The 21,277-nt window shown below is 43.5% G+C and overlaps 1 protein-coding gene across 1 annotated transcript in view; it reads right to left on the bottom strand.

Annotated features, from left to right (window-relative positions):
- Positions 1–21,277, bottom strand: part of lama2 (laminin, alpha 2) — a 150,437-nt gene that overhangs the window by 111,096 nt on the left and 18,064 nt on the right. Inside the window, exons 2-6 of the mRNA XM_076271769.1 lie at positions 16,321–16,491; positions 14,283–14,395; positions 5,160–5,402; positions 1,725–1,904; positions 534–623 (exon numbers count right to left, since the gene is read on the bottom strand). Of these exons, the coding sequence (XP_076127884.1) occupies positions 534–623; positions 1,725–1,904; positions 5,160–5,402; positions 14,283–14,395; positions 16,321–16,491 (797 nt within the window). The remainder of the gene's footprint in view (positions 1–533; positions 624–1,724; positions 1,905–5,159; positions 5,403–14,282; positions 14,396–16,320; positions 16,492–21,277) is intronic.

Below are 21,277 nucleotides of genomic sequence, written 5' to 3'. Positions count from 1 at the left end.
TTCACCCCAACCGCTCATAACACAGCGGTACCCCCCACCCCCCCCACACACACACACAACTCAGGGGAGACAGGTGGAACACACTTAAACAAAGACCTGTAGACACTGAGAAAAAAAAGGAACAAAAAGCTCTGTATAGGACAAACACCACATATAAACTGGATGTGTCTAACAATATATAATGATAGAAACGCCTGCTGCTCAGTCAAACATATCTCACGAAAGAAATTCCACTTTTTTGCTGTTGCTTTGATACAGTACTACGACTTTATCCTTGCACATAAAATAAAATGCTGCCTGCCTGCTGTGTCACCTAAAAACTTACCATGTGATAAACATCTGAAATTGAGGGTGACACCAACCTCCAGCTAGGCATAATGGCATTTAGCAAAAAGCTGATCAAATATCAGCCAGCCTTCCATTTACAGTAAATGACTAACACAGCGTCTGAATTGTCCCCCAGATCGTGTGAGAATCCCAATAGGTGTCTTGAGGGATAGAGAGAGTGAGAACACAGAGCTTAGAACACAAACCTTGGTCTGGTTGTTGAGAGGGCATGCTTTGGCATGGCCGTAGCAGATACACATGCCCCCCACGGAGATGTCCTTAATGGAGTAGTAATACTGGCAACGAAAGCAAACACACGCGTGAGACACACACACACACACACACACACACAGTGTCAGGGCACATCTCCACAGCTTCTTAATCATTAGGGCAGCTAAAGCCCCTGTTGGCCAAGAGAGGCCTCCCATTGAGCCGCCATGATCTCGCTCTGAAAACACACCGCGACACTCCAATCTAGTGCTTCATTGGTATTCAAAGGCGATTTGCTTATTGTGTGTGTGGGGGTGGGGGGGGGGGGGATTGTGTGCATGTGTATGTGAATCTGTGTGTGTGTGTGCATAAGTGTGTGGGTGAATGTGTGTGTGTGTGTGTGTGTGTGTGTGTGTGTGTGTGTGTGTGTGACTGTGTGTGTGTGTGTGTGTGTGTGTGTGTGTGTGTGTGTGTGTGTGGGTGTGTGAAGTGAACGCCACATGACAATGTGTGAGCCGCAATTTCATCCCTCCCAATCCTCCGCCCTAGGAAACGTGACCGATTGAAACTGAAACAGTGTTTTGTAATGAGAAATTTCTCAATCGCAACCAGACCCACCACTACCCCACTATACCGCTAACACCCCACCATTCACCCCACCCCAACACCCAACCAGCAATCTGTCCATTAATTACGGCTTGCGAGAGCCTCTCTGTTCGTGACGGATAGCGAGCGGGGCTAAAGTCAACACATGACAAGGTGGATGTTCCTTAGAAAGAAGCAGATTTCTTAATTATGGACATTTTTTAATTAAGGCCCATCTGTTAGCTTGCGCGAGTGCAATCAGCACTGACGGCCATTTGCAAGACTGGAGCACTGGCCAGGAGTGGACAGATGGCCCGCATGATGATGGGTGATTTACACTGAGATAGATAGATAGATAGATAGATAGATAGATAGATAGATAGATAAGTAGATATATAGATAGATAGATAGATAGATAGATAGATAAGTAGATATATAGATACATAGATAGATAGATAGATAGATAGATACAGTAGATAGATAGATAGGTACATTCATAGATTGAAAGATTCATAGATTTACATATTTATTCATTGGTTGATGACTGATTGATAGACAGAGACAGAGTGTGGGAAAGTGAGAACAGGTTTAAAGACACTCACACGTCTGGTAACTATGCGGTCCACCTCCCGCGGGTCATTCTGAGCCAGGGTCATGAGGTCAGCATTGAGCGTTCGGATTCGCTGGAACTGCAGCCGAATGTAACGGGCCGAGGTAAAGTTGAGCAAGGCCGGGGAGGGGTCATCTGCGCTCGGACGACCGTTGATGAGGGACGTGTGGATCTGGGCAGGACAGTGTAAGAGCATGGGGGGGGGGGGGGCACACAGACTCAATAAGCTTCAAAATTATACGCTTCTATTTCCATGACCTCAATAAGGGAGTGATATCGTTAAAAACAAAAACAGACATAAAATATTAACTCAAACTCATACATGTCACTGACACATTCTCCCTCACTTCCACACACACACACACACACACACACACACACACACACACTGTATCTTCTTTTTTTCTGTGGTAATACTAAAATAATTCATAGTGTGAAAAATCTGATGGTATTCAATATGTCATAAACCGAGGAAATGTGGGATGGAACATTATTTATGAGTCGCCGGCAAATGTAGCCGATCCCTGTAGAGTAGGGTTAATGATGTCTGCTAATTAAAGACGCAAAGGATGTGTTCTTTCCCTTCTTCTCCAGGCTTGTTTTGAAGACGCAGGAGACTGACATTTCAATCGCCTGATCTGCCATCCACCCACAACTCATTAGAACTTTACTGTGATCATGCGACAGGGTGTTTGTCAGTGTCGGTGTGTGCGCTCTCTCGTGTGTGTGTGTGTGTGTGTGTGTGTGTGTGTGTGTGTGTGTGTGTGTGTGTGTGTGTGTGTGTGTGTGCTTGAGAGACAGTGGATCTGTCGGTGTGGGGGAATTTGTATGCTGTTGTGAGTCTTCTGTGTATGCCTATATGCGCATTTCAGTATGTGCGCAAGAGAAATATAAGGTAGCATTTTTACATATGCACGCATACCTATGCATATGAACTACCAACAGTATGTGAGTGTGCATTCATGTGAATAATGTGTGTGTGTGTGTGTGTTTGTGTAGGAGTGTGGGCAGAACATCACAGTGGAGTTAAGCGAGCAAACTCTCAGTCTGTCTTTATCTCCCCTATAATAAGAGCTAGAATACACAACCTCCTCTCTAATCCCTCCAAATTGACAATTCCAATCAAGTCATCTCAAAACACCATCACCATGTGTGTGTGCGCTATTTTCCTCATCATTTGTTCTAACAAAAGGATTGAAATCATATGCAAAAGAATCACACATACAGCTCTGGAAAAAAATAAGAGACCACTGCACATTTCTCTGATGTCGCCCTACGGTTGCTGAGTGGTCTTCGAATAAGTTGACGGTCATATTCAAAATTAAGAGACCACTGCAAATTTGAATATGACAGCTCATTTGAATGTGACTCAGCAAACGTAGGATGACATCAGAAAAATGTGCAATGGTCTCTTTAATTTTTTCCAGAGCTGTATATGTCAAGTATGTTGAGTGAGAAAGACACTAGAGATTATTTGTTTATTCTTACTGTAGCCCTTTTCATATAACCATGGCCGAGCTTTACGATTTTACACTGAACATACAACTCCTCAACCAATGACTAATGCGAAAATATAGCTTCCATGAATCACTTATTATTACCAGAGAGGAAAGAGAGATCTAAGATCAGTTTCGTCACCACTGGTCCAACATGAGTTAGTTTAATCATAAAGCAGCCCTATTAACTACACTGTTCTCAGACGTGCACACAAGCGCTCCAATTCCTAATGTCCTTCATGCCTCATTCTACTAACTCATCAGCCCCTCCTCCGTGCATGATTGAAACGGTGCTGCTTGGCAAAATCGGCAGGTAATTAACTAGAATTAGCGCCCGCGTGCTGCTGTCCCCCACTGAGCACCACGAGAGGTCAGAGTAGGGAGAGCACGAGAGGACTGCGGTGAGGGGCATCTGTAAATGCACGGCCACACCATCCAAATACTGTGTTGAAAAGTGGCTGCCACTTTCTAATTGTTTCAAGGATACAAGGATACAAGGTACAATATAGTTACTGGAAGTAAGAAATGCAGTGAAATTATGTCTGGTGTCAGCCTATTTCATCAGCCAGTGTGCTTTTCATCAGCCAGTGTGCTTTTTCTTAGCCTGGCTTGGTGGAATGCCAATCAGGATCACATTTATGGTAACAGCGGGTGGACTCTTTGTCTCTTTGACATTTCCACAGTTTTTTTAAACATAGCCATGTAGAACCCAACCCAATGTAATCATTTCCTGATAATGTAATAACTCCCAATAATGTATTAAATATCTAATTTTCACTCCATCACTCATGTAATAAAACTTGATGATGTAATAACTTTCCAATAATGTAATACAAATTACATTATTGGGTTCTACAAGCCATATCCTCCTGGGAACCAAGAAAAAAAAGTGTCCAACAATTTCTTTTTTGTTGTGATTTCCTTTCTATTTAGGATTAAAAAAACATCTTACAATTTTTATTTTTAAAAAAAATATTTTTATTTTAAATCTTATAGCATGTCCCCTGTGGTGGACAAAAGGACCGTTTTAGTATGAATGAATTATGCTTTTAGTGGTATTAAATTAAGGGTAAACTTAACCAAATTATAGGGAAAAGGTTATTTATCCTTCTAGACTACTTTATTTGCCTTTTTGGACAGTTGTATTTATTTTTTCTGGATTGTTCATTTCATTTTCATGTTTTTCTTTCATCTGCGATAATTCATTTTTTAGTCTTACTCTTCCTCGCTATCTTCTTCAGGCACAGGTTCATAGTCCTCATCTCTGTTTCACTCACTCATCACCTGAGAGCTCCTGACATCTGACCCCCCCTCATTCATCCTATACAAATGATCTCCTTAATTTCCCAAAAAATCTAAATATTTTGATCCTGGTGTCCATTATAATGGACATTCATAAAGTCACTATTATTTCAAAATGTAAATAACTTAACTTCTTTCAAAATTAATCATATGATTCCTGACATTTTCATTAACAAGACCATATATTGCCATCATAATGAATGCTTAATAAGAAGACACTATTTGACTTATCTCTCCTCCTTCCATAAAATGTGCTTGTTTTGATGTCAACCCAACCATTTTTGAGAACAAGTAAGAGGAGGTTCCCAGCAACCCAGCCAATCACATGATATATCATTAGAAAGCCCGGGATGTCCTCTTTAAAAGACCACAGGAATTGATAGAATAGCTCAAAGGGGTAAAAGGGTATGCATCTAGAACTTATGTCCACTACAGAGGACATAGGTCTATGGATTCGGTCTCAGGAGGATATCTGTGAATCGGTTTGACTTTTGGGTAAGAGCCTTTTTCTAAAGAATAACAGTAATGAAATGCCTTCATTCTGAATTAATATATATTATATATCAACTCTACTCCAAACAAAATCACATCTGCAAAATCATGCAAACATGCCTGAGGACGTGTCTTACTTCTCCGTTCTCCAGCGGGTGGATCCGTGAGTAGAAGGACGTGCAGATGACCTCCTCGTCCCGCGTGTAAGACGGGGGGCCCGTGCGGGGCAACACGTTGTAGCGGGTCAGGCACTCGGTGTCCGTGATGGCGTAGTACTGCCACGGGGTGAAGGTGACGCCGTCCAGCGAGCGCTCCAATATCCAGTTGCCTGGACGGGGGGAGTTGGCCGCCTTCAAGATCATATAGGCGATCTGAAACACCTGAGGAAGCGAAGGTCAACGCGAGGTCAATGGCGTGCTATTACTAATGCCTGAGTTGTATTTGGGTTGTATTTGTGCAACAACAATTGATATGTGAAAAAGGATTTACAATACACCATGTTAAAAAAATCACCAGGGCATCATAAGTCAATAGGAAAAACTACAACATAGTTAGAACTGTTAGAACAAAATGTACACTCTGTACGTTATATGTGCTGCTGCATATGCCTTACAATGTAAAAGTGCAGGCAAGCATCAGATTTGTTGTGATATTATGATGTTACGATGACCATATGTAACCTGCGTTGTATGTAACCTGCGCGATTCAGCCCTGCACACGCCCGGACTCGAACCCGCGAACAGCAGCACCTCGGATCGGGAGGCGAGCGCGCTAACAATTGAGCCAATAGCCCAGGCTACTGGCTCGCATGCCAGGGGCACTCTTGAGGTGTCGGAGAGTGAGGTTTACCAACGTTCCACAAGCACAGGTAAGCTAGCTGGCATCCGTTACACTCACCCCCCTAAACCTCACTCCCGATCCGGGTCACGACACCAATGTAACCTGCGTTGTGTTGAACCTGCGCGATTCAGCCCTGCACACGCCCGGACTCGAACCCGCAAACAGCAGCACCTCGGATCGGGAGGCGAGCGCGCTAACAATTGAGCCAATAGCCCAGTCTACTGGCTCGCATGCCAGCAGCACTCTTGAGGCGTCGGGGAGTGAGGTTTACCAACGTTCTACAAGCACAGCTAAGCTAGCTGGCATCCGTTACACATACATGTTTATTTGTCATTGTCTTTTGCTTTTTTTGTCATTGCCTTTTTTTTAAAAATTAGAATTCAACCAGAAGATAGATAGAGGGAATATAAAAAACTAAATTTCTGCATTACTGGTTCAGATTCTAGTTTTCTGCATACATTCGATTGGTTGTCGGATTGGTTTGAATCTAGCAAGGGGGAAGCTGGTTGGTACTGTACTGGTTCTGGCTCTAACACATTGGTATCAGAAGTGGGACACTTTGACAGATCGAAGATCTAATTGAAAAGCTACAGCTGGAAGAGTTCATTGCTCAGCTAAAGTGGAAAATCCATGGCCAAAGGTTTCTATTCAAAGAGCCTTGATGAGGCAAGCTGACACTGTATTACCATCTGGGAATACAATGAAGAGGGTCATCGGAGAAGTACAGTACTTTTCAGGTGGCTTCTCCACTTTGCGCCCCTGCTAAAATGCTCTTCACACCGCAGCGCCAGTCTTAGGGTGAGCCACAATCAAGTCAGCAGCTGATCTCCAGATCGTAGCTGTATCTACCAGCAGCTTCTGGCAGGCCAGGCATGCCCATCAGTGGCCTGGGTGAGGAATGACAGCTCCATCAAGAGCTTCCCCCCTTGGGTGATTGGTCATTATAAAACTGCTAAAACAACAAATCTAATGGCAGCTTGAGACTGAAATTGGTGAAATTGGACTGGTATCAGAACAAAAACGTAATTTTATGTGTATTTAAATGGCCTACTGTGTACATATTTCCTGTGTTATATTTTTAAAAGTGAGAAATAAACAATATGGTCCTTACAGCATTGCTGAAACAAATCAGGTAAGGTGCCTGAACATTTTGAACAGTGCTGTATGTACTATGTTATTTATGCTAAAGAATATCAATCCACACTGGATTGGACTGCATGCAACCACTGAGAGGCAAACATGGTAATTCCCTCTACCAGGAATACTTCCTACACATTTACGCACAATTACACATAACTGACACTGTCTATACTACCTAATTGCTGTATACTGAAGTGATGTGAAAATAATGCAAGCTGACTACACAGACCACTTTATTCCAATAGAGTGGTGCTGAAACCCACATTAGGTTGAGTCGTGTTATCTAAAAAGCAATGCGATATTTCTCAGTCCCGATTGAATCTCGAGTGACTGAACCTTAAAGAAAACTGTTTCTGCCGCCCCATGCTAATGGCATAGTAACTAACAGTTATGCTAAGCAACAACAGAAACAGAGGGAAATGATTTCAGCCAGGGTTTTGCACAAAGTACTGTATGGTTAATGTATCTGCAGATACACCCCATTAAAATAATATGACTTCATGTTTTATGTGCATAACAAATAGTGAAGAAGAAAATTCTGTTATTTTTTTTATCATCAGTATGTAGTTGCAGACACATTGCAAAGGAAAGGTTTAGCTATGGATGAGATAAAACCTGCATCTCTCATAGCTAGGTAAGAAGTTCCAAGAGATATGACTGACATACTTTTAATGTGCATAGACTATGAGACAAATTCAGCCCCCCACAACAGACAGCTGCGCCCAGACAAAGAGAATGGGAGAGGAGAGCCAGGGCCCTCACAGGGGAACACGACGACAAAGCAGAGGAAAAAAGACTTCCCAAGATCCTCCACTGTCCCCGATCCAGCAGAGAGGCACCAGAGGCCTGCACCGCCGCGCCATATCTCTCTTTTGGTGTAACTTGAACGCACGTCGGGCTCCATTAGCAGCGCACTTTTGGGGCCTGAGCTCGAGGGCTGAACGGCTGACTCCTGATGTCACGCTGAAGCTCCGAGTATTGAACACACACTACATACGAGACGAGGACGCTCGAGGCCACATCATTACTATTACCCGTCTCAACAAAACAGGAGAGAAAAGGGGGAAAAGAAAGAGCATGCTCAAAAGAGGGGAAGGCACACTAAAAAAGGGTTACAAAAAAGGGTTGAGTTGAGTTGAGGTAAACCTCCATCAATCCATCCTACATCACACACAAACTGTATACTGACTGCGATTGGCAGCAGAGAGGGATTCATTGAGATTTCCTTCTCATCTTGGTCTGGATATGGGTGTTGCGTTTCGTCGGCGACAACAGCACAAACGCTATCGACGCCAAGCTTTGTGTCCCTCCTCTGCAACCTGAGAGGACGGTGCCCGGGCTGCTTGGGGAGAGCCACCACAAAAGACGCTTTGTTTTCGCTCGGCAGAGGAAGAGGAGGAGAAAATAAAGGCAGCGTTTCAGAGAGAGGAGAGGTGAGGAGAGGAGAGAGGGTCGCTGCTATAGCTGCAGTGTGCTGTGGATGAGCCACCGTGACTGCATGTGGCCTCGTATCAGGGACATCTCCGGCTCGAGTGGGTAGAATGACAATGCAGCGTTTTTTAATTATTGTCTCGGTAGAGGACACGGAATTGTTAACAGGGATCAGATATTTTCTGAGAGCACGGCTCAGTCAGGTTCTGCGTTGCATCTCTGTGATGCTGTATGACATTGTTAAATGCACATTAAACGTGAGTTCAGTGTTGCTTTACATAAAGCTATCTTGTATTCATTCATACAGCATAAATGGCATTTTCCAATTTTTTGGACAAAGGTTTAGTGGGCCCATAGACCTCCTGCAGGGTGAAAGCACAAAGACCCCCTTCTGCGGTGGCCCCAGATGAAACCACTTATGACGGACAGGCCTCATCTGGTGAGTGGGGAGGCCGAGAGGGCGTAATGACTGTCAGACACATTGTTTGTTAGGGGGCATCCGAAGCTTGGAGGGCAAGGAAGGTCGCAGTTAGCCTGACGGCAACATTGCCAGCGCTGAGGCACTGCTGACAGGCACGGCAAAACTGCACACGCCTGAGTGACAGGCCAACAGCTCTGAGAATAGACCAAAAACACCCTTTAAGTCGGCTAAAAATAGAGTTAGGGGAGCAGGGGGGTTGTTGGTTAGAGTCTTTCTGTGTGGATTTTTTGTTGTTGTTTGTAAAGTTGGGCCCCCACAGTCATCTGAACTTTCTTGAATGGAACCGCCTGACATTTGTGAGCTTATTAAGTTTATCACCTCAAAATAGGAAAAAAGTTCCTACTGTATTAATGCTAATTTTTCAAGCTTGTTTTAAGTAAATAACAACGAGATGGAAAGGTTCATTTAGGTTAAGTGATATTTTTACAGTAGGCAGTTTTTCAAACTACAACTATTAAAAACAAGAAATTCTAGGGGGCTTTGATAGACCAACTTATCTTTTATAGCGATAAACCATGCCAGTCAACGCCTCGTTAATTGCTTGCTTTAAGTTGAGCCTGCTGTGCACAGTATGTGGGCTCACTGTATGTGCCTAAGGATGAGATTTTTCATAAAAACCCTTATAAAACCCACACGACCGAAGGTCAATTCCGATAAGCCAGTTGATAAAGGCCTCTTTTGCAGTGAGCAAGCCTTCAGTTAGGACCCTCTCCAGAGAAGAGCAAGACCCGGAGAAAATGAACATGTGTGGGACAAGTGGGATATAAGTATTATTGTGTGCTAAACCTTGACAGTACTGTACGTAGACCTGGATCTTCGTTTTTGAAAGTGAACAACAATCTGTGATCACCAGGGCAACAGGGAAGTGTAAAAGGCATTCCACAAGGTCACTGAGTGGCCTGTGGTTATTTTGAAGCATCCTTCACTGCTGTCAGGTTGGTTCATGATGGAACTTTAATCCAAATGGTTCCTTTACACACTCCCAACACACACATACACAAATGCATTTGGCCCAAAGAAGATCAGGAGATGGGAGAGTCAGAGCAGTGAAATGTGTTTACTGTCAGTCAAGCAGTGAAGTCATTCCAAGACAATCTAAGCCATGTGCCATGGGAAACAATCTGCCGAGAGAAAAAAAATCCCATAACAGGAATACACATTTTTAAGATTGAGACATACTACTGGGTTGTAATGTCCAGACAGCTTATAGCATGGCGATATGCTTTGCTTTTTCTTAGTACAGGTCAAGGTCAAACTTTTGCATCTTCCTTTTGTGTGATGGAAATGGTTTCAATCAAAACTGGCCACAACTCTAAATTCTTCCTCTAGTAGGACCAGTTGTGTGGAATACTCAGAAGCATACCCGACACATACAAACTAGCCCACTGAAGAACTTACCACCATTTCCAATTTAAAGACCCATAAATCTCCAGTCTTCTCAATTTCTCCACTGAATGACACCGAAACACAATCAATTTCTCGAGGCTTTGAAATCCTTACCGAACCAAATCGCACACCTTTCATATACTGACTGAAGCAGATTTAATAAGCAAAAGCAAATCCTCTAAAATGGCTTCTTTCGAGTTGTTGTGCTCTTTTGTTTAGTACACATTATGGGACATGGCACATAGGTTAATGTCTGTAGAGCAGTTGAAGTGAGAAAGGTTGTTTCTATAGGCAGCCTAATCCGCAATTATGAGATCAGGTTCTGCTCCTTGCTTCTCCTGTAATTATGCGCTGCCAAGTAAAACTCATCTTAATGAAGCACTGAAATCCATTCTTGCCATCCCCATAAATGTCAATGGATAGCTTATTTACCCAGGACGATTCACTCTCTTGCTCACTCTCTCTCTGTGTGTGTGTGTCTGCGCGCGCGAGTATGTGTGTCAAGTCAACAGAACTAAAAACAGACATTAATAAACTCTTACTAAAATGCAAACAACTTTAGCAGTCAAGAAATACCTTTCCATCCCCTCACAGTAAACCAATAGAAAATCATAACTCTATCCTCAAATATTGACTTTAATTGAATACTAATAGCCAGTAGGCCATTACCCACCACAGAGCCAGCTATAAACTTAAATTCTGATTTGGAACTAGCCTAAAAATAATCCCAGTGTTGTCCTCAGACTCAATAAAGCAATGCCAGTGATTGCACTGTGCACTCCGGCCATCGTTCAGCAGTGAGCTAATGACTAACGGGACTGCATTGCCCAAACAGGGCAGAAATGCAGCCAAGCTGCCAGGCCCGTAATGACGGCAATTCTCCATCCGAGCGCGGCCAAGGCGCCGCACACAGACTGACTGTCATTATTCAGATACCCACTCCAGTTGGGCTGCGGGGGTGGAGAGGGGAGGGGGGCTCACGGGATAACGAGAGGGAAATGAGCGCACCGATGTCACAGCCGATAACGATACGCTTGCACACATCAGCGCCGGGCAGCAGTGGCAGCAGCCGCCACAGACTCATTTGCTTCCACAGTGACAGCGTCCGACGCGGCCGCAGGGGGGAAACGCACCCGACTGAAGCATAAATAGGATTCAATTTTACAGTGCGGTGATGGTGCAAGGCAAGCAGTCACTCTTTCACAGGACCCACACACACACACACACACACATACACAAAACAACAAAAAGACTAGGCGATGCTTGACTGCACACTGTGAGACGAAGGAATGGCATCTTGCACACAATACCCGGGCAATATTGTGATTTGGCCATGAAAAGTTATTTATTTTGAATGATGGAACAAAAATCACACCTGTAGTCTTCGAGCTAAGGCTTATGTTCCCAACCACATCCCTTAGGCGAGGCCTAGCAGGGCTAAGACGTAAATCTGTACTGGCACTCCATAGCGCTTAGCCACCACCACATGAAGGCTATCTTATGTAGGCTAGTGAGGACCTTATGAGGAGACACTCAGCAGCGTCGGTGACAAATGTGCGGACCTAATCACGTCAGTATTTCTTTCCCGGCTCACTGTCACAAGACGGCACCTTTGAAATATGTACCTGTGACATTTGTTTGTATATCACTTGGCGCACCGGCATTAGACGCGGACGCTAGTTCCTTCTGGAGAGTTGTACTCTGTGCGTGCGGTTCAAGGATGAGACGTCGCAGTGATTCCATCAAGCTGCTGACAGCGCAGACGTTGACGACTGATGGGCTAGCAGTCATTAGCATAGGGAATGGCTGTCAGGGCACTTTTCCGTGTCAAGCTTCAATCGCTAATTAAACACAGCCATATGATTTATGAAGGCATGGACGCACGCACACACCCCCCCACACACACATGAGCGTCCATGTGGGCGGCGCGCGTGCGCGCGCACACACACACACACACGCACACATGTTTACGCACACTCACAAACATCCATGACAAGCCATGTGCACGTATTCACACTCTCACACAAATTTCCATTTATAGAAGAGTTACCTGAATAGAATTGCATTTGCCAAACAAAATGGCAAGATCTAAGTCTATTTTAACAATAAGAGATGAAGACTGTGTTAGGAAGGTGATCTGTATAAAGCTTCAAATTAGTATCCATCTCCTGGCATATTTCATAATTTGTTTTGTCCCTCCTTGTCTCCCCTCTAGATCGTGATATATTTAATCCAGTGAGCTCCAAATGACATGGTCATTAACTCTAGACTGACCTCGAGTTGGCCTTTTGTCTTATATGTCAAGCGTGTATTAATGAGGGAGATGTACTTGCATTTCAGTTTCCAAGAAAGGGAGAACGAGCGTGAGGCGGACATGCTGACAGAACTGTCCACACGGGTCCACTAAGGATGTGAACTTTGACCTGCGGACACCATAACTCAGCCGAAGACAAACTCCTGTGAATCACGTTGCAAGGGGGGACTTCTTAGAGAGGTCACATCGACAGAATCATATGTGATCATACAATAGGAATGGGCTTGGGAGGGGTGAGAAATGGATTTTACACTAGAAAAAAATACATTATACAGCTTTGTCACTGTGAAGTGTGAACCCATAGTAATTGCAGTGACCCCCCTCCCCAGTATCCTTGTGCACCTTCATACACACCCTCCCCACACTTTACATTCTCTCTTGCTTCCACACACACACACACACACACACACACACACACACACATACATACACACACACACACACACAGAGAGAGAAAGAGAGAGAGAGAGAGAGAGAGAGAGAGACATACTGTACAAGCCAAGAGCTGAAATCCTGTAGGGACCCCATTCTGTCTAAAGCACACTATTATACTAATGAAGAGTCTCCCTATATTTGAACAATTTACTGCTGTAGGTCAACAACAACGACCTATCTGCGCTGATCTCAGATCTGTGTTTTGTATGGAGCCATGACTCCTGCCAGTCGCACAGGCTCCATGGGTTACCTCAAAGGAAAGGAAGGAAGAAAGGATAGTGCAAGTGAATGAAAAAAAGAATGAATGAAAATCTGTTCACAGACAAAAGAAGTATTTTTCCCAAGCAGAAATGGCACTTCTGTCAGAGCTCTACTGTCATTAACCTGCTGCTCCCTTCTGGTTAAATGCAGACGCTCACAAAAAGATACATTCAGAGCTAAATTATAGAAGAGAGGAACAACTCTTCAAGTCTTTTGTGAGGTTTAAACCTTTTTGTTCAGAAAAACATACACATTTGTAGAAAGCAATAAAAGAACAAACGTCGGGCCCAGTCGACTGACAAACGGCCACCAGACTTTGAGAACTCTCGTTCTGAAGCTTAGAAAAGTTCACTGCAGTAAGTTCCTCGCCACAAAGTTCATGTTAAGGTGAAGAGGAGAGGCAGAGGCCTTGTCACCCGGTCAGATGGAGGTGTGTGACCATTAATAACTTCCACCTGAGGTCTGGATCTTCTTAATCACTCCAAAGTCGCTCTGACATCCATGATACACACCATGCAAAACATCTCCAGATGACACAGAGAGGAGCCTGCAGCTCTGCAAGCCAGCTTTGGGTAGGTGAGATCCCCTGAGAGTGAATTCCATGTCGGAGTTGGAATTGGAGTCATGGCTGAGACATGCATGCGATCATGGCACGTGCACACATACAATGTGCCGTGCAAGCCCAGGTCCCGAACAAATACAGGCCCAACCCTCCACATGCATGAAGTGCACACATGCGGTGGAACCCATGGAGAATTTTCATAGCTGAGGAATAATCTGGCATGCCTTTTGGAACCATATGGACTTACTTACAACGGGGCATAAACCAGTGTATACACGACAAGCATTTTGTATGAGCATACATACAGAGACACACAAACACACAAACACACATGGCCATGCACGCACACACACACACATACACAGATGGAGATGCAGACATGATGAAGATGAGCAAACCATCTGTCTTACCTGCTTTAAGTCCAGAGTGATGGTTACGTAATGGTAGTCCATACCATTCTTGATGCTGGGGCTCTGCCACCATCTGTTTGTCCCATCAATGGCATACTCAATTGGATGCCGCTCTGAGATATAGAGAACACGGTGAAATGACCAAATTGCTTAAGCGCTCTCATGCTGACTGAAGGGTCCTATCTGAAAAGGAATGGTTTCTCTCCCCCACAGCCGTAGGAGCCGTGTGAGTGTATTGAGCCTATAGGTTTGGCAGCACCACTGATACCAGCGGGATGATATGAAATGAGATGGGTTTAACTGAGATCTCTACTGAGAAGCTAATGCCACAAGTCATATTAATTGAAATATAAACTGTTCATTATATTATACTATATATCATTTACCATATCATTTGTTTACCTTTGTTTTTATTCATTTTGTTTATTCTGAAAAGAAAGGCCTGATAAGCAAGCAATTTCACTGAAACACATTTAAAAATTTAGCTAAGGCACAGGTAAAAGGTCCATCTAAAAATGAGTTAGCACCAAGATTCACCATCACAATGTTGAAGTTCATTGTGTGACCAGATCATTATGTGACCAGATTGTTAATTACATTTAATTTCCTCAATCAGGGAAAGAAAATTAAACCCAAGCTCTTAATTATTCATTTTCCTCTAATTCATGAGAGGAAAATTCATTTTCATTTGAACTATTCCCTGCTGCGGAATAGTCAAGTCTTCTCTTGCTCTATCATTTTCTTCACTCTCTCCCAAAGATGACTCTCTCAATTAGAAATGATGCTAATTATCTCACCTTCCCTCCTCCACACTTTTGTCAAAGGGCATTACTGTGCCACGACAACAGCGGGAAACATGACTCACACCACGACTTTGCAGCGCAGATGAGAACAAAAACATCTAATGTGCATCTTAATCCGCCTTTGGTGCCGTGCGAGAGTATAAAATGCCAAGACATTTGTAACAGCTTTTAGCTGATGGCTCGAAAACAGGTGGGGGTCTCCAAAGAGAGATGTTTCCCCAATGAGAGATTTTCCTCCACTTAACAAAAGAACTAGCACATCACAAGCCAATGAATGGGTTTAGACACACAACTCAATGATATTAAATAATAATAAAAAAGAAATATAAACAGAAAGCAACCTGATTTAAAGTAGATAGTCTAAGCGGAAAAGTGCAATGTGGCCACATAATTATACATCTCTCTTTCTCTCTCTCCCTTTTTCTCCCTCTCTTTATCTCTCTCCCTTTTTCTCCCTCGTTCTCTCTCTCACACACACACAAACTCTCTCTCTTTGCTGTCATTCCTCCTTTCATTCTATCCCTTTCCCATTGTCTGATTAGCATCCAAGGTGTGGACAGGTGTCATTTGCTCCCATCTGTTGTCCATCTGTCAATCTGCACGCTGCCTATCAGTGGACTGGTGCCGACACAGCAAATAGGAGTCATGCCTATCCATCTATCAGCTTCTTTGATTCTTTGTTTTGTCCTCCAAAAAAATGGCTGCCCAAGATAGTGGTGTGTGTGCTCTTGGAAATGGAAATAATGGACAAAGTGGGACTATGCTTGTGGCCACAATGTGCATGATAAGGGATTCATAGATGAACAGTGTCCATAGAGAGAGAGAGAGAGAGAGAGAGAGAGGGAGGGCCAAAGGGGCTGTGAGGGCCAGCTCAGCACATCCTCAAATCAGGCCGACAGACAGCAGGCTGCCAGATACAGATTGATTTTGGAGCACACAACCTTACCAGGGTAGCAGCATGGCAGCCTTTCATAATGAGGTAGCAAACGCATCCACACTGGCTCTCTGCAAAAAGGTTCTAGGTTTTTTTTTTTTGGGGGGGGCTTTTATCCACAAAAGGAGAGACGGATAGGCATGACTCCTATTTATTCTGTATATCACCGTTTTTCTATGTATTTGTGTGTGTCTGTGTGTGTGAAAGAGAGACACAGAGAGAGTGTGAGTGTGTGTGTGTGTGTGTGTGTGTGTGTGTGTGTGTGATTGTGTGTGTGTGTGTTGCTGCTGCAGACGCTCACCGAAGGCTCTGTCACTCCTGTGGTTACATATACGACACTGTGGGTTTCTGACAGGCTGGCCCGGGACATGCTCCACCAGTTTGCAGTACATCTCTGGCCCCTCCTGCCCGCACGTGGCGTTCGATGTTATGTCTGCCATAGAAGCCAGGTTTAACACCGCCGGAAACAAACCTGAGAGCAAAAAAAGCAAAAAGCCTCTCCATTAGAACCACATGGGATAGCTTATTTCAAATGCCATTATAGCAATGCCCGTTGTTTTACTTGCTGAATGGCAGCTATAATACATTTATTCTTGCAATAGTGATCACTTCGAATAACTCCAATATCACTCTGAAGTAGATAGCATGTGAAACAGTACACAAAACTTTATGAAATGTACATTAAATATAAAAATATTTTTAAAAGCTAGTGTACAGTACGTATCTGCAATACTTCTCCTGGAAAGTCAGGGCTACTAACCATCTCACAGAGCACTCTTCCTGTTTATAGGTAATTTATTAATATGTCATGAAATGTTTATAAATGTCCAATTTGTCAGAGAGTGTTTCATTTGGGAAAAAAGGACTGATGATGTGATATTTATGATTCACATGGTCTTTATTTGACATTTGCCATCAATATTTTGAAAACTTGATTCAAACTGTCCGCAATTGTAAACTGTTCAACAATTCACTCTTCTCCACTACGACTCACAGGAAAAGAATTGTTACTTGGCAGGAACGGCAACAGATAGTGTGAATATCACCTATTGATAAACTCACATATTCATTTCAGGGACACAAACATATACATAATCCACACAAAAAAGTAAAGTAGACATCCAGTCTAGTGTTTTTGGGAGAAAAATCTCCAAAATGTTGATTCAAATTTGCTTTTGTGTACCAGTCATGAAACCAAAACATGTACACCCACACATACCCAGAGAGACAGACAGACACACACAGAGACACACAGACACAGCTGTTTCAGATTTTGGTTTCCATGAAAGTCATATAACACCATAACAACAGCCATTATGTGGCACTTAAGAGAGAATGCAAATCAGTTAGCAAAGCCATGAAGGAGAGGAGAGGAGTGGGAGTCTGTGCAAACCCGTGTGTGTGTGTGTGTGTGTGTGTGTGTGTGTGTGTGTGTGTGTGTGTGTGTGTGTGTGTGTGTGTGTGTGTGTGTGTGTGAGTGAGGGTATGGGGGTAGGTATGCGCCCATGTTTTGTGAAGGAGCCGTGGGTCCCCTTAGCTTCGCCGCTGTGTGGGAACAGTGGATGTGAATCAAAGACCAAGCCCATGGCTCCGAAATGACTCCCAGCTGTTCCCCCAGATGTCCACGGCAAATGTACTGTGAAGAACATCTGAAAAGGCAAAGGGAAAGCAACAAAAAGCAAGACTGCAGAAAGTAAAGTTCTCTCTCTTTTCCGTTCCCTCTCCCATCTCTTTATCTCTCTCTCTTTCTCTCTCGCCTCTGTAAATGCGTACTTTAACTTCCTGACTGAAAAACTGAAGATTCTTCAATGTTAAAAGCAGCTCTGTCATACTAAGTAGGGAATAACTGCTAAGATGGGTCTGCCAATTCAGTGATGCCATTAATGAACACTGTCCAGTTCCATTTGCCTGAGAAGGTTCTTAGTCTCCTTGGTGGGAATTGCTTTCCAGCCGTTTGAGTCCAAAACTTGAGTCCTGAGTGGCCAGAGTAATGTTTCGGTGCGGGAAGATAAAAGTAATTCCGACTGATGGAGGAGAGCAATTGCTGCTCTCAGAGGAACAAGCATCACTAAAAAATCTTAACCAGATAATGCCAGAGGAGATTAAGAGGGCCAATGCAGAAAAATAACACAAGGCTCGCAGTTGCTCAAGTAGTTGAGGCTGTTACTCAAGTGAACCAAACCATGAAGACTTACTAAATCCACAGGAAGGACCTTTATCCCTTATGACAATCTTCTGTGAAAATACTGGACTAATTTACAAAATCCTCAGCATTTGTTTACTTGTATTGTCATGTTTATTCGAGTAGCTTCATTGGTGTAGCCGGCCGCTGCTCTGTTATGCTGACATCTCTGATCCGAGTTTCATAAACACTGACCTCTCCGTTTCTTTCCTGGTTATTTCCCTGAGTTGCACAGATTTTTCTTCTCTTCTATTTGCCTCCATACAAAATCAACTGGACAGGCAACCCAGAGAGGAGAGGCCACGGGGCATAAGCCTTTCATTATGTGAGATGTCTCTCTCTCTATCCTGCTCTCTCTCTCTCTCTCTCTCTCTCTCTCTACCATGCTCTCTCTCTCTCTATCCTGCTCTCTCTCTCTATCCTGCTCTCTCTCTGTATCCTGCTCTCTCTCTCTCTCTCATGCTCTCTCTCTCTCTATCATGCTCTCTCTCTCTATCCTGCTCTCTCTCTCTCTACCATGCTCTCTCTCTCTCTATCCTGCTCTCTCTCTCTCTCTCTATTATGCTCTCTCTCTCTCTGAGAAGTGCAGTATGGATGGCAATGCTTCATTCATTCCTCTCTGTGTGCCTCTCTCCCGTGTCAGATCAATACCACTGTTGATGCGGGGCCCGTTTATATGGTACCTTGTGCTGATACCTCATTCAGGTTGACAAAACTAATTATTGTTTCATGCCGCCTCTGCTCTGCTCTGCTCTGCTCTGCTCTGCGCTGCGCTGCTTCGTCCAGCCAGTCACGTTGTCTGCGGTCATCATTTCGGTGGTGTTCTGTTCCCATAAGGAGTCCAGTCCTGCACTGGCACGTCAACTAACGACTGCCCATCTCTCTCTCTCTCTCTCTCTCTCTCTCTCTGTCTTGTTTCTCTCTGTTTCTCTCTCTTCCTGTCTCCCTCAGTGTTCTTTCCTGTGCATTCAAAATGAAGGTCAGAATGGCAAACAGACATGGCGTGTCTGTCTCTCCAGAAAGCTTTCATTTATGGAGGGGAAGGTGAACAGTGTTCCAACAAAAGAGTGGTATGACTGCCTTGGTCACTTGCCTTGATTCAATAACATCTTAGAGAATGGTTTTCTCTGTAACATCTCCGGAAAAGAAATATCAGAGCATCCGAGAGCCTCATAACTTCACCACAGGCCAGACAGTGACCTCCACTCATTCTCATGGTGCCAGAACAACCAAAAACTGAACATGACGGCACCTCCTTTTTAAAATCCTAAAACCTGTAGATAGACCTTTGTCACTACGATTTGTTTCTGGAATTGTTCAGTTGCAAGTTTCTATTTGCCATAGTAGTTTCTCTGTTGCAGTCTCTGTGCAGTTGGACCATGTAATCCAGTTGACATGTGATGCCTGGCACTCCTGCAGCCCCATATCATCACACTCCCATCTCCCACCGCTATGTGTTATGCAATGTCTCTTGCACTATCTGACCTCTCACAGAATCTCACATTTTCAACCCATAGAGAACCCCTCTGCCAAGTCTGAAGCTTGCCCATCTGTTTCTCAAAGCTGCAGGGTTGCTGTGTTGTCATTTTGTGAAGAGGACGACCACTGTGGTTCTCATTCTATGCCTCCTGATCACTGGTGGTAGCCTGGCCCCACCCATACTAGATCTCCTTTCAGGGGGATACTAGTCTGGAACACGATAGTTCACTAGCGTTTCCCTCTGCCAAAAAAATGTCAGGCCAATCAGCGACGGGAAGGGATGACAAAACCCAAACTGCTTGTGATAAACTGTAGTAGCAAACATCAAAAATTGCAATTGGAAAAATGCAGAAATGTATTTACATTATTACATTACATTACATTTGGCTGACGCATTTTTAACCAAAGCGACTAACTACATGGTAAACAGTTTAAGTTTTAAAGCAATTCTCAACAATAATATTTACAGCAAAGGTAGGCCCACATACATTGTTTCCTGACTGCTTCCCAACTGTTTAATGTCAGTTTGTGAAGTTTAGGCAAAGTAAGAAGTAACATTAGGAATCTCTGATCAATGTGATTGGTTAGGCTGGACCAATGATTTCAAAGTTAACGTTATGTCTACACCCGTCACCATGCTAGTTTGTAATCCAGTCATGAGTGACCAGACTCTAATCACTATGTGAATGAGTCTTGCTTTTGTCAGGCTTCACTGGTGGTGCAACTGTGTTTCACGTGGTCATCAGTCTACATGTATTCATTTAGCAGACACTTTTATCCAAATCTGCTTACATGTGTTATATATGAAGTTTGGTTCTAAAAAGCTATATCTCCATTTAAAAAAAACATTAATAAGTCATGTTATTTAATTGTGTATTTCAAGTAATATCAATAAAATTGCAGTTTTGCTGTTTTGATTAAGTAAAGATAAATCAAATAACAATAACTACAAATTACAGTTCCACTGACATCACCTGGAAAACAAAATGTAAAAAAAAAAATTATGAAAATGAAATAAAATGGAGGATATAGCGTTTTGGAACCGAACTCTTCATATATACTGTATACTGTAATTATATTACAAGGGCCATTGTCCCCGGAGCCAGTTTGCCTTGCATAATGGTGGAAGACGGATATTGAACCCACAACTTTTCAGGCTACTGCATGCTAGCCCCACACCTTAGCCACTATGCTACCACCACCCCTTGTATCCTTTCCAACTTTCAAATCCTACGATGATGGTGATCATGATGCAGACATTCAGATCAACACAGCCCATAGGACCACAACTGAGAAAGTTTTGGTATTCCTACATGTAATTGTAGGAATGAACCCTACATGAACCCTGTTCATGCAATTAGGCTAAATGAAAAGTTCAGTCGTACTGGGTTTTCAGTGATCACAGGATTTCTAACTTATGCTCACTTCTGTTATGTATTGTAGATGTCAATATCATCAACATATATTCCCAGCACGTCCAAAATATTGAAGACAAACAAACAAAACAGAGCTAAAAACACACACACACACATACACACACACACACACACCCTTCCATGCTCCAGGCACATTTCATCAGTAAAATTATACTGTCGAT

The sequence above is a fragment of the Alosa pseudoharengus genome, unplaced genomic scaffold (assembly GCF_046254945.1).
Source record: "Alosa pseudoharengus isolate Yale_2024_CS ecotype anadromous, Long Island Sound unplaced genomic scaffold, YU_APseudo_1.1 YU_APseudo_1.1_scf_7, whole genome shotgun sequence".
NCBI lineage: Eukaryota > Metazoa > Chordata > Actinopteri > Clupeiformes > Clupeidae > Alosa > Alosa pseudoharengus.
Note: the sequence above shows the minus strand (reverse complement) of the source record. Positions and strands in the feature narration are given on the sequence as shown.